Source organism: Fistularia commersonii, chromosome 14 (assembly GCF_037954325.1).
Source record: "Fistularia commersonii isolate RoL2024-O1a breed Wild chromosome 14, RoL_Fcom_v1.0, whole genome shotgun sequence".
In the NCBI taxonomy this organism is placed as follows: Eukaryota; Metazoa; Chordata; class Actinopteri; order Syngnathiformes; family Fistulariidae; genus Fistularia; species Fistularia commersonii.
Window position 1 is genome coordinate 12,209,400 of NC_141297.1, and position 14,825 is coordinate 12,224,224.

The 14,825-nt window shown below is 39.7% G+C and overlaps 1 protein-coding gene across 7 annotated transcripts in view; it reads left to right on the forward strand.

The window, feature by feature from the left end:
• The window catches only part of agrn (agrin), a 279,534-nt gene that overhangs the window by 186,701 nt on the left and 78,008 nt on the right, over window positions 1-14,825 (forward strand). For all 7 annotated transcript variants that reach the window (XM_086159716.1, XM_086159720.1, XM_086159714.1 and 4 more), the window contains 2 exons: window positions 2,366-2,590; window positions 5,034-5,237. In XM_086159716.1, coding sequence (XP_086015842.1) covers window positions 2,366-2,590; window positions 5,034-5,237 — 429 coding nt within the window. The remainder of the gene's footprint in view (window positions 1-2,365; window positions 2,591-5,033; window positions 5,238-14,825) is intronic.

Consider the following 14,825-nt stretch of genomic DNA (forward strand, 5'->3'; position numbering starts at 1 on the left):
GGCGGTTGTTTACTCCAGGTGCTCACATCATTTTCTTGTTTTGAGGGGAGCAAGATAGAGGGAAAGAACAGCAGGCACTGGCTCTCTGGGACACAGAGTAAGGGATGTGTCGAGCAACAGGATGTGTATAAACTGGACCTCCGACGGAAGGTTATTTTCTAAGTCGGCCCAGGGGACCAGGACTGCCAAGATCTGGGTTTAAATTTTTAATATTTTTTTACGTATCAAGCAGGCCATGCTTTTCGTCAATATCCTCCTTGCTAAGCGAGCATGTAAAGCAGGGGTCCCCAAACTTTTTCCTGCGAGGGCCAAATAACTTCTCCCTTCTCTGACGGGGGGCCGGGACAATTTGCAACAAAAAGTGTGACGATCGCAGAGGTGTTTAAACATAAACATTTATTGTTTTCCAGAAAGCCACACATAACCAACAATTAACTATTTCTGGGATCTTGACAGGGAAAAAAATCAGAAAATAAATAATAACATTATTAATTCAATGAATGACACTAGTTATGAAATAAATAACACTATTTATGAAATAAATAATAACCAAATTACCCTTTTCAAGTTTTTCACAGATAAAAAGACCAAGGAATATTAACTTTCTTGTAGACACAACTGTTTGCAGCTCTCTCATATCAAATTCACTGTGAAAACCAGAAAGCAAGCAGGCTATGAAACCGAACTGATACTAACACCTACCAAGTTAAATACACCTAACAGGTTAAATACCCTGCATTCTGAATCTACTTTCTCTTGCCTAATTTTTTTGCCGTGTTTTTTGACAGAGATGTGTCCAGGATTTTTTTTTTAAAGGGGGGGGGGGGGTTCAGATAGACCACAGACTCCAAATGGGTGGAATAGAATGTTACGTTCAATGCATGTACAAGTCACAATTACGTGGCCAGAATAAATAGAAAATCATAATGCATCTCCGGTATTGTTCAGGGACAAAATGTGGAGGCGGGCCGTATCCGGCCCCCGGGCCGTACTTTGGGGACCGCTGATGTAAAGCGTAGACCCTGAAAGCTGTTCTTCTCAGTTGATGAGAAGCAATGGTCTCTCAGATAAAGGTCTGGCCTGGTAGGTGAGGCGTTGTGTTATGCAGAGGCATTGTTTGCATTGCAGTGAAATCCTGTTTGATAGTCTCCTCAAGCGTTTGCATTGTACTTATAGAAAATAATCTGCGACCTGGCCATTGTCAATCCATCTACCAATCCTGTGCCAAACCACTCTGTCCTCTTTGTATTCCTCCATTATTGCTCTCTGTTTCACTGCCAAGGGTCTTTGGGAACCATTTCCCCTCAGTCTATCTACCCCATTCTCTGCATGTCGCCTCCTGTCCTTAATTGCAGGATACATCATTCTTGATACACTTTGAATTCATCAATGGCGGGCAGATGATTTAATATGTCCCAATGTAACAAAAATCCTGTCTCGAACACATGGCAAGAAGGATAAATTCTCATTTCCTGTTTCAGGGAGTACAAACTCCATCCCACATATTCACAGACCAATTCCATTATGATCATGGACCGAAATGGCCAAAATTGTGCCAGACCAGCTCTCTGCTGGGAGGAAGGAGGAGCAATCAAACCCTCTGTCTCTTTATCTATGTCCTTGTTGCGCCTTCATATCCAGACCCGACTCTGAGGTGCTCTCAGTTTCTGGGCTACTGATAACATCTCAGAAGCAGCAGCAGTGAAGAATCCATCTTCCCTTCTCTTCTTTCATTGGTAGCTCTTCACAAAAATATTATTGTCAAATGCATTTATTCTACAGTTATTATTAACTGATATGAAAAACTTATTACAGCTACATTCCAAAAATTACCGGCTTATCTTACAGTACCCAGGGAACTGAGCAGTGTCCAGGTTATGGAAAATTAAGCTATGAGCATCACATTTTGATAAAGTCTTTCACCATGAGCTGAAAACTTACCTCTTCACCAAGCACTACCCCACTAATCGCACTTAGCCCCCAACCTCCGCCCTCCCCCCCCCCAAACAAAAACAAATTAACGATGAAATTAACATATGCATGTACATGGTTCTGAGATGGCTACTTGGTTGAGTGGTCACTTCTGACTTCCGACTACTGGTACTTTGGATCTTCGGTGACCGAATTGCACTTTTTAAGTCGCTTTGGATAAAAGCGTCTGCCAAATGACTGTAATGTAATGTAATGTATTCACAGAAGACCACAAGGTCGATAATTTATCTATTTTTTTCTAAATACAGCCCTTATGTTCAACACCCCCGGGGTCTAATTAACAAAACCAGATATTTTGTGTTCATTTCATAAATTGTACCTCATCCTGTGATGCACTGTCGCTTAACGTCGGGAATGTCTGTTTTCACTTCAGATCCTTGTAAAGATGCTGCAAACAGCCCGAACAAAATGTGCTGGGTCAACGCCCTTACCCGGCAACCTTTAGTCTTTGGCCCGCCAAAGTCGTGCCCCCTAGCTAATGAGCCACTGTGCGCCAGCGACGGACAAACCTACCCCAGCGAGTGTGCTATGAAGGCAACTGGCATGCAGAAAGGCGTCAAGCTCAGGAAGGTCCACTCAGGGGGATGCAGAAGGCTAGGTAAGTTCACACTCTAATTATTGCTTTATTTTTACTTTGAAATCAAGATATAATTGGCATAATTGATCCTATCTCTGCCCCGCAAGGATCTCTTTGTTCCCTCGTAAATCGGTATTATTTTCCCCGCACCCATTTGTTTATATCCCTGTAAAGAATCCAATGTCCCCCAAAAAATTGATTTTTATTCCCTTTGGATATGACGATCACTTTGAATAACTGACTGCAGTAACTATTTGAATTTTTCGACTACCCTCCTGTAATTGTTCACAATATCCCACTCCCTGCAAAGAGAATACAAGCAGGCTGGCTTTAAAATCTAACCCTGTGACTGTTTCCCTTTCATTGCCACCGAGATAAATGACTAAGGTCTCCAGGTCTGTACTGTATCCATGCTCGCATTGGATTCCCCCAGCCTGATAAGAGGCTCTAGCGCTGTTATCTCTACTATTAGAACAGGGGTTGAAGCCTTAGTCAACAAAGAGATGTCAGCTTTTACTGTATGCCTGATAGCCATCAAAGCAAATCTTATTTTCCAGCTGTGTACTTGTTGGGTCTTAGAAGTCATAGTCGTGTGTTTACCACACTGATGTCGGTTGGTGCATTGTCCTGACAAGTCCCTTAATGCCAAAGACAGCACTGTTTGCTACCTTGATCAGTAATCATTGAAGGCGAACAAACCCTTTAGGGGTCCTAGTCCTGTTTCACTGCCTGATAGACCGGGGGTTCAGTAGGAGGGATTTAAATAGTACAAATATCTGCCAAAGTAGCATTGGAAGTTTGTATTTTAATCTCCGTGTGTGCATATGTCGGGGATTTCATTCCCTTTTTCCCTTTTCTTTTCTTTTTTTACTATTTTCAAATGAAAGAATTATTCAATTAGAAACAGAGATCCATGAAATCATATCCCTAAGCAAATTACAAATTGGTAACTAATCGAAATGGCCATTTTGACTTGTTACCATGACATTGTACATCCTTGGAAGCCCTCTCTCTCAGATATACCAGTGATGTAATTAAGTGTGGCATGACAAGCTTTTAAAGAAAGGAGAAGAAAGAACTGAATTGCTATACAAATTTGATCCACTGATCAGGAATGTAATAATTGTGAGGTCTTGTGCACCCCGCCAGAACGGAGGCCTGCTTCAAATTGGATTTCCTCACTTCAGTGGCAAATTTGCCTTTTCACATTACCACTACTTTTTATTTTTCTTAATTTGCAAAGTAGATTTCTGCTTAGTGAGTCAAAATGTAATGAATGCGATAGTTTAGACATTAACTTGACCGTAAAATTAAATTCTAGAGTTAGTTTGCAAATTTTATTAAAGTTAAGGGGTGAACTTTATAACTGACATGAGATGGGAGTCAAACATCAGCAAAGAATATCTTTTAATCAAAAGATGTACGCGCAACCAGAATTTTTTTTTCAATTTTATTTTGTGGGAATATTTTCATGTTGACAAAAATTATTTAAGCTGATGTGAAATATTAATTAATATGCTTCTGACCCTGAGTTAGTGAGAGAGAATTTACTCAAATGAATCTACCATTGAGAAATTCTCATCCCTGTAGTTGTAAATACTACAATGCCTACCAGAATCAAAACCTACTCAGCTTAAAAAAAAAAATCATTAATCATGTCTGTTTATGTCTCTCTGTATAGATAGCTAGATAGATTTACACCTGTACACCTCCAAGTGTTCCTGCTTTGCACCCTTTATGCTGTATGCTTGTTCTCATATTTTACAATAATACAATTTTAAATGCGCTGTTTGTGGCATCAGCCAAGTAAAACTTTTTATAACTATTGGGATGAAAAAAAAAGATTTATTTTTGCCTAGTGGACCAGTAGTGCCATATAGCCTGGAATAACTATAAGAGGCATTCTTTGTTTTGCCTCTTTTTGTTTTGCTTTTTTTTGTTTTGGTTTACAGACTACTTACTTGCTTGCCAATCCTTCCACAATTGATATCAGACCAAAACGACAATATAATTGTCAACAAATTTACGAGAGGGTTAAAAAAACTATAAAATTTAAACTAAAATGCCACACTTTTATGATGGGCCTGTAGACAATGTCCTTAACCCAAATGACAATTATGGTTATAAATCTCCAGCAATTTCTCAATAGAATAAGTTTTGTTTCCAACCATAGTGATGACAAGCTCAAAATATACTAAGAGCCTTAACTGGTATTGCATGGATAGAAGATATTTGGAAAAGAATAATGAAAGGAGAAAAACTTTACACTGATTATTTAAAGATCATTATGATCAGAATGTGTTTGAAATGTGAATGTTTTTATAAAGAAATTCTGGAGAAAAGTCCTTTTGTAAACGTTGCACTGCGTTGCATACGTCAGTGTCTAGAGAGGTAGGTTTTAGACCATTGGTATTGACAAACCATGCCTGTTGGGTTCATATATTTCATAACTATTTCTTTCCAGAGGGATGCCAGGAGTGTCTCTTCAATGCCGTTTGTCTGGTGGAACAGCTGAACGCCCGCTGCTCTTGTGATCCCATCGAGTGTGACGGAACTTACATGCCTGTTTGCGGCAAGGACAGCCACACCTACACCAATGACTGCCTGCGACGCAAGGCAGAGTGTCACAGCAAGACCCACATTCCCATTATGCACCAGGGACCTTGTGGTGAGTTGAGGAATAAGGTTTGATTTTTGCCTTGGTCTCTTGCTCCCTTCTTCCCCAATGTGTCTCTCTGCTCGCATTTCGTGTTCTCCCTGTCTTTATCTTCCAGGTTGACTGCGTGCGTGCATTTGGATGTTCTTAAAACTGACTGTTTATTGTCTTAAGTGATTCCATGATGGTCAATGGTGGGGTAGCGTTCATCCAAACTGACATGACAGGACATGTGCCTTCATTATAATAAAACCAATTCACTTCTCCATCACGTCCATCACCCTCCTCCTTCCAACTCAAACACCATATCCATGTTTCATTCATCCACTCAACCTCTGATCCTTCAATTGTGCTCTTCGCCAACTTCAGTGGCTTTTGTCTTTTACCCCCTCCTCTGTCTTTGTCTTTGGTTTTGCTTTTTCTTGTATAAAAAGCTATTCTTTCTTGTTTCAGTGCGTCAGTCTGTCTGTCTGTCTTTGTCCATCTGGCTATCTTCGTGGCTGTCTGGCTGCAGGTGTGAAGTGGGGTCACCCAGTGGGCGACCTCATCAGACGGATTCTAAGGGTTGAGGACTTTTACCTTTCTCCAGCCGCACCCAACAGAAGGGGTCTCGTACATCTGTCTTTTCCTCTGACTCCTGTCTTGTTTTGTGTTTTATTTGATCATTTCGTTTTATTTGACCTAATGCAAACATCTGATCTAAGCTCCCCCTATTTGTGTTTTAATCTCAAGGTATCCTACTAACCACTGCTCGCCTCTGAGTACCTTTTTCTGCATGCAACGATGCACGCCAGACCCCAACCTCAATTCTTCCCAAACAGGCCCTCTCTCCATCACCAGGATTATCTCATTTAGGCTTGCAACTGCCCATTGAAAAGCTCCACTCGGTCAGAGATTGACTTCACTTTGTCAAATCTTGTCGAATCCATTTTATCCAATCAATTTCGGTTTACCTTTCGACAGCTAAAAGTAAATGAACCCTACGCTGAACACCCTTTTCCACAGTAGAAAAGTACTTGCAGCAAGGATGCGAAAGAAATAGTGAATGGCGTGGAACAGCTGGCCTTTCTAGTGACGCTACTTGCTTGTCTCTGCATTAGATTAGTTGAATTCAAACTCATGAATTTACATCATATTCAAACTCTATGCAATAAGTCACAGCCATTCTCTTAACATGCTGCATATCAGTATGAGCAGCAGAATTTCCATCTGTTGGCTGTTCCTCTGTGTCACAAATTAATTCTCCAAATGTTTCAATTCCATCTTCAGTTAATTGAGGTGGTGTTTTCACATCATCACATCCCTTCACTGACTGAGTTGTTGTGTGAAATCACTGTGTTTTACACAATTTCCTCTGGGATCAATAAAGTATAAAGTCTGATTCTGGCACTGATTCAGGAAAGTTTTATATTGCGCATTTGCTTTCCCTAAAATCCCCTTTACATTAGTATGAAAAGATATGTTACTGCCAGCATCCGTCCATCCATCTGTCCATTTTCTGTCAGTTACGGTTTGGTAAAGGGGACAGCTGCCTAAGCAAAGAGGCCCAGACTTCCCTCTCATCGGTAACATCATCCTGTTCTCCTGAGGGAATCCTTTGGCATTCCCAGGCCAGACAAGAGGCATAGCCCCTACAGGACTTGGTAATAATTTTCAAGTAAATTGCAATTTTATCTGAACAACAATCTTTCCAAACACAGTTGAGCAAGCTCTTCATAGTCTTTCTTAAACTTTATGTACAGACATAATCCTGAACAATGTTTTAGAGCTTTTAAGGGAGGTTCACATCCTTCATAGTGTGTTTAGTCCAAAAACAAACCGAAAGCCACCACCCTACGTTTTAAATAATGGAAGTTGTGTACAGCCAGGACAGTTTTTTCATCTTAACTTGGAATGCTGAGGCATAATTTTTGTCTCACTAGGTTGGAAAACAAGAGTTTGGGCACCATTATTTTGCAGTCATTGCACTTAGAGTTCCTTCAGTCACAGACATCCAGTACTCGCTTACAATTGATTTATCCTCCTGTAAGAATTTCCCTTTCAACTTAAAGCAGCATTTTCTGTCTGAAGCTGACAAGTTGGGACAACTTGGGCAGCTGTGTGTCAATCAAAAACATCCAGATGTCTTGTGCAGTGCATTTGAAAGTTTCTCGTAGGCAGATTGACAGCAACGGATCTGCCCATCCTTCGGGTGTTGGTGTAGCGTTATCTTCAGTTGTCAGCATCAACATCATCAGCCGTCATTAGCAACACTCGTCCGCCTGAGTTGTATACAAATCAAGCTACAGAAATAGCAGTGTGGGTGCTTGTGTGTTTTGCTCTATTTTTTTTTTTTTGGCATATGTGTCTCAAGCTTCATTCCCTCCCCCTTCCCTGTTTATTTATTTTACTTTCTTTCACTGTCTATTCAGCCTTCCTCCTTTCCCCCTGCACGCCATGGCCATAGGAGCCTGGTTGTATGTTTCTTTAATACCTTTTTATTGACATTTGCATATTTTTTCAGAAAACAGCACCACAAGCATCACCCCCTGATTTGGTTTTAATTAAACATCAAAAGAGTAAAAGCGTAGGTGCCCACTGAGACTGTTGGTTTAGTCAGATGATATGTATGCTGTGTTTCTATGTGCATATTTGTTTCCTTCCACTCTTCCTCCCATTTCCCTTTCATACTTCTTGTTTCATTTTAATATGATCTCCCAGCAGTATGTTTGCAGAGTCAGTTTCTATGATTTCTCTCCTCATAAGGTATCATTGACTGGCAGTGTTCTTCCTTCCATCTTCTGACAGACTTTGACACACAATTAGTAGTCCTTGCTGCATGCTCCTGAAATACACACTAAATATTGTAGCACAGTGTGAGACACACATTTAATGTGCTATGGAATTTGCCCTATATTGGTGACTGGCTGTGTTAAAAGAAAGCTTGCACAGTAGCCACAGTTGTTGTAGTGTTGTTATTTGTGGATACACAGGTAGCGTGCAGAATGGAACAGCATGACTAATGTGACAGCTGTTATGCCCCGAGTTAAGCCAAACAACCCCTTATGCAAGTATTATTCAGCATCCATAAAGAAAATAAGATCACACCCTAAAAATGAATTTTGCCACAGCTGTGAAACATACGCACATATATACGCCCACTAAACTTTTGTTTGTGTATGGGAAGAGAAATAGGTTTATTTCTTCATTTATTTATTTTCTTTAGCATTTGAATCAACTAAACCGATTTGGATTGATGTTTCTGCAGCCGTTGCCTCTGATGATTGATGTTAATATTATTCAGTTCTGTACGTTCATCTAACAAAGATTGCATTTTCATAATCACGCTTCCCACATTCCTTATCAAACCTTTCAAATACAACCAAGTGCTCATTTAGAAAATTGTTCAAAGACGTCTGGTCTTTCATTAATGGTCACAGTTTGAAGTGTTTATTGGCTTGCCTAAGTACGTCATAAAACTTTTCACGAAGAAGTCACGTACAAGGTTCATCATATATTTTAATATTGGTATTTCCGCAGAAAACTGCACTGCTGTGACAGATTGTAAAGGTACACAGGATCAAAAAATGAATGTTTTATTTAGACAATTCATTTATTCAATATTGAATATTTTATAAACCAAATTTGGCATCATTTTTTGAAGTAAGTTAATAAAAAAATGCAAATATGAAATCATGAAGGAAAATATTCAAAAGCCGGAATTCGAAATTGGAGAGAAATATAATGGTTGCAAATCGCCAAATGTCTTTTTGATTGCATGAGTATCATTCAAAAAAGCCACTGTACACAAAGGTTTCTTTGCTTTGGATTCAGTGGTACAGGCTTTAATAAAGTGAACATATCGCCATGTGTAAATACAATATATTGAGTTTATACTTATATTGTGTCGTAGAAAATAAATATGCTCTATTGCATTGCATATTAGACGTATATATTCTTTCCCTGTGAGGCTCTTGAAAAAATGTCAAGCAGCAAAAAAGGATAAAGAAAATAATCTGTGAAAAGTGAACAAGTAAATTATAATTATTTGATAAATAATGATCTCTTCCTGTCTTTCATTTGCTGAGTGCTGCTCGGGCGGGATGATCAATTGCCCAGCTATTTGTCAAACGGATGAAATTCTCCAGAACTGACACCACTGTAAATCTCTTTTTCATGTGGGTGACAGTACTCTAATGTTGCCCCTCCCACAAAGATCCTCCCCACATGAAAGAATGTCCATGCAGAGGACCCATATGTCCGCAGCACGAGGACTGCTTCCCGCCTGAAAAACAATCTGATTAATATCTAAACCTTTTCATTTCGGAGATTTCGCTAACAAACGCCATTTAACTGATTATCTTACAATGAGGTGGAGTCACAAATCTTTAAATGCGGGAAAGCACGTGAGTCAGGAAGGAATTTTCTGGAAGGGAATCAGAGCATGTTTCTGGGAAAGAAGGTGAATGCAGACTTAGATTTGCAGATAAACTGTACCAGCCCTGTGTCTGCGAAGGAGGGGTCCTTCATCACTACTCATGCAAATTAGGAGACAAGGATGTATCTTCATCATGCTATACCTCATGATGATTGTCTGTGGTGGACTTTCATTTTGTCAGGTTTTGCTAAATTAAAAGCTGCCTGAAAAATGTCTGCTGTGGCTGTTTATTAATTCTTTGTAAGACATTTAGCAATGCAAAACAATGTTGTCAGGCTTCAACGACAAAATCCCAGCTCCTGTTTGGTGTCAGCACAACAGGGAGCCAGTGCAAACTGAACCAGGCAGTTTTTGCGTGCAGTACAGTACAGTATTCTGTTAATTGTGTAACTATATTTAGAGGACCAAGAACTGGTGATGCATTGGCTATCTAATTTGTTTAAAAGGTTTCTTAAAATACTAAAGGAAGTGAACCTTTCAGATTGCAAAAGGACAAATTTGTCAGGAGTGACAAAAGTGGGACACATCTCTGTATTACTTTCAACAATAACAACCAAAATAGGTTAGTGAGTCCTTAACATCTCATGTGTGATGTACTCTGTTCATTTTCCTTTGTTTGGTTCCACAGATTTACTGGCTACTGCTTTCTAAAAACACATTTAAATCAACAGTGAAAAGACATGCTCTCTTTGTCACATTGTTTTTTTTTTTTTTTGTCCAGCTTGTATGTGTGATAGACAGCAGTGCCTCCAGTAAGCCACAGCGACACATCATTAAAAACCTGAAAAAAAAGAAAATCAATCTGACAATACGAGCCAGTAAGTTGTGACTTCATTTGAAAGGAAAAGTGAAATTGCTCCAAAGGTCTTAAGTTGTCTTCCAGTGAGGGGCAAAGAAATGGCACATTAATATGAAAATAGCCCATTTTGATCAAAAACCTTTCCAGCTTCAGAGAAGCCGAATGCATTAATTTTACAGTAAAACTGTTTAAATAAAAGCATTGCTGTTTTTTCCTCTGTTCTTCCTTTTTTCCCACCGCTGTTTAAAAACTCAATCGCTTTGTTGTTTCACTTTTGTCTCCCTCTCTATATTTAGTCTTAATATCGAGATTCTTTTTCTTACTGTTTATGGTTTGGCTGAAATTGCTTTTAGTACCGTAACTATTTTATACATAGCGTGTTTTACTCAAATATTAGGTTTGTGTTTTAAGTTTGCAATGAAAAGATTGGAAAGAGGTAAATTTGCAATCTAAGTAGGAATGTTTACATTTCAGTAGATCAAGCTTCACATCAATTATCACCATGATATAATGTAGCTGAACATGTGGGCTAGGATTAGACCTAACTATCAGACAGAGCAATTAATTCATAGCAATTATTTTGTGCTTGCATGGAGAAAATCATGCAATAATCATATTGGCATATATCAGGAATAGTCTGCATATATTTGAATAATAAATTAAGAGGGTGGAGAAGAAGATAGATGTTGCTAATTAAAGATGGTAAATATAAAAAAGAAGGAATCGTGTGTCTTGGGACACACACACCCTAATTTATTTCCTTTTTTTTTCCTGAAAAAAAAACAAGACTATCAATATTGTCCTTTGCTAACTATGAAAGCAATGGTAAGAAAAGCAGGAACATAACTGCGCAGCCTTCTCTTAAGTCCACCTCCCCTCTCTTTGCCCTTTTGTTCCTAACAAAAGTCTTAACTGTTATAGCTCACCAGCCTCATATTCACCCCTTAAAGAATATGCATCCTTGTTGGTATGTTTCTGTCCTGCAGAGGTGTTTTTCAGGATGACTTTTACTCTATGGAGTGCATCTTCATGTAAATGATGAGGAAAACATCACATCTGGCACAACATCTCCTTTTTTTTGCTACATTGATGACACTTTTCTTCTTTTTCTTCTGTGATACTGCTGAGTAGCCTATTGCTGTTCCAGTTTATAGAGGAACATTTCCAGTCCTCAGCAATAACAATGGAACCTGTCTCTTAATATTCTCTCTTAAATGTTCGCGAGTTCAGCTAAAACAAGCAGCTTTATAATATCCTGTTTGAAAAGAAAAGTACATTGATGCTCTTTGGTGTGCGTCACAAAATAGACACAAGTTTTCCAAGGATTTTAATGGAACCTCTAGTTCTACCTGCCCTTTTTAGACACAGGCCTTTTTCATCATCTGTCTTGTCATTATCCCTCCATCACTCCACTCTCTCTGGCATTATATCTTCGCAGGGTCCATCGTGAACCTTGTGGTTGGTGACCAGAGATTCAGGCATAATTATTTAGGATCAGGAATGTTTTTTTCTAAAAAAAAAAAAAAAAACTAATACAGTATACTTTGATGTTTATTTTTCAAATCCTTCTATTGACCACCCCTTCACCAAAAGTATTGCATAGAGTTGGCTAAATGTCAGTACTTTTGGGGCATTCATTGACATACATATTTCACCATAGTTAAAGGGGGGAAAAAGCAAGTTCCAGAATCCTTTAAACTAAGAAAACAAATCCCAGTAAAAGAGAATAGAAAATGGAGAAGACTTTCTTGTTACTTTTTTATTTGTTTGCATTGAATAGAAATACAAGTAGGTTGGTTGCTTTGAGAACACAGAAATTATTCTGTAAAAATAAACAACAATAACGTAGCAACAGAATGACAACAAACTAGACCCGAACTAATGAAAGAACAAGATTTGCAAAAACATTCTCTAGCTCCCAAGTCTCTTCGGGAGTATTTAAGTGTCATGCTTGAAGAGTATTGCCTTTAACCTCTGGAGGATAACACAAAATCAGTCAGTGGCACAAGCATTGTCACTGACAAAGAGCTCTGCAAAGCAGGAAGGAGAAGCCTGTCATCCTGTGTGTCAGGACTTGAATATCTTATCATTTGCATGTTTATTTGATGAGCATTTCCGCCTGTGCGCTCCCATGTAGCTGCAGTGATTGGAGTGACAAACAGTTGCCACACTGGAGCCTGAGATTTCTAGTGCTGTTTTTCCTAATCAAGTTAATTAGTGGAAGTGCTGGGGGAGCCCGATTGACAGCAGCCAGGGAACACCAGTCCACTAACTGTGGCCCGCAGGGTGTCGTTGCTGAACAATGAAAAAAAACGTGGGCCAACGGGGTGTCGGAGACCAAAGGCATCATAGGAGACAGTCTACAACATATTTCCAATTTGAACATTTTTAATTTCATTATTTAATGGTTCTCTCTGGGAGTGATGAGGATGGATAGGATCAGGAATGAGTCTATCAGAGGAGCAGCACATGTTAGATGTTTTGGAGAGAAGGTCAGAGAAGCCAGACTGAGATGGTTCAGTCATGTACAGAGGAGGGATTGGGAATATATCGGTAGACGGATGCTGGAACTGGAGCTACCAGGCAGGAGGTCTAGAGAAAGACTGTAGAGTAGATTTATGGATTTATGGATTTATAGTGGGAGAGGATGTAAAGGTAGTTGGTGTTAGAGAGGAGGATACAGAGAATAGGGTTAGGTGGAGAAGGTTGATTCGCTGTGGCGACTCCTGAAGGGAAAAGCCAAAAGATGAAGAATCGATTTATTTATATTTCAGGACCCTCCTTGATACTTATTTCCATATTTAGATAAAATTACAGTAAATGTTGAACATCAAACTCCGCTTTTCCTTTACAGCAACACACTCTGACTCGCTCCAGAATGTTTTAATCCCATCCTTTGTCAACTCAGCTGTGATAGAATCATGTCACATGATCAGGGATCTCAGTTTGACTGTCTTCTTCCCCCACAATGTTTTGCGTGCTGTCTCTTTGAAAAGCAAACCATTCTTAGATGCCGCCGCATAAAGAGGCTATGACTCACCTCCTACCTGTGATAAGTATTCAGTGGTAAACTGGTACAGCCTGCGGGCGTGCCTTTCGGTATATGCTTAAACAGCTTTTTCTTTCAAACCCCCTTTCGCATGACTAACCTGATACAGAAATATATTTAATGAGAGAGGGAGTCAGATCAAAGTCTCACAGGTGATAAAACATAGAAGGCGGAGCTTGCTCCAGAATGGCTATGCCCCATTGGAGCGCTGTGTTGAAATGGGTTGCAGTTGCAGGGAATTCTCTTGCCAGTTGGCCACAGCAACCATCACCTGGATTACACTGATTCACTGCCCTGCATAATATGGGCAACCATTCGGAATTGCGCTCATACCTGAAGGGAAAAGTCCAATTAACATATGTATGAGCTGAGTAGAGATGGGAGGCTGCTCTGGCCAAAATAATCTCCCAGCATTTTACTGTCATGTTGCGCGGGGGGTGAACGGTCTGCCTGCCCAACATACAATCGGAGTCCGAGTCCTGCCGGGGTTTGCAAGGCCGTCACACTGGCCTAACAAGGGGTTGTTAAGATTTAGGACTTGCACTGTTGTGCCCTCGCTACTTCCCACATTACATAACATTGCTAAGTCGGGAGTAATGATATCTGAGGCAGACAGGTAAGCAGATATTTTGGACTTCAGAGGAATATTTCCTCAAAATATTCGCTGCAGGCGACTTTTTCGTCTGCAGCGGTAGGTTGACCCGAAGTATTCTTCTCCACGTCCCAAACAGGACCACACCAGTGAAATAACACACTAATTAGAACTGAAAAGCAACACAGTAGCAGGCAGGAGCAAACACAAGCCGTGGTGACCAACAGAATGTAAAATCACCCTCGTTCTAAACAGTGTGAAGGAAAAGTAGAGGAGAATGCTTGATTAGGCGAAAAAAAAAGAATAAACTATATATATATATCTAAAATCATATATAATCACTGTCACAGCCAACCAAGCCTTGTACCTGCTCTGCCACCAAAACAGTGTCTTGGCTACTCTGCTTATGTGTTTGGCACCACAGATGCTCACATTGAGCTGTCAAGTTCTTTTTCAAGAATTAATGACTTGGTACGAAATCTAAAATGTTGGTTTATTCTGCACCTGCTAGACAGGAACACCGATGCTTGCATGAATAGATGAATTTTTATGTTTGGGAGAGAATTGTTCTTGGAACAGACCTGTGAATGCCATCTCATAAGCCTCTGAAATGGCAGCCTATCAAAACAAAGCTTTTTTTTTCCTCCATCCAAGTGAGGGAAAAGACAGAAACCATTTTAAAATCTGTTATATCATTTAGTAAACTTGAGGAGCTGGTCATCCTTTTTTTCTTGCATGACTTA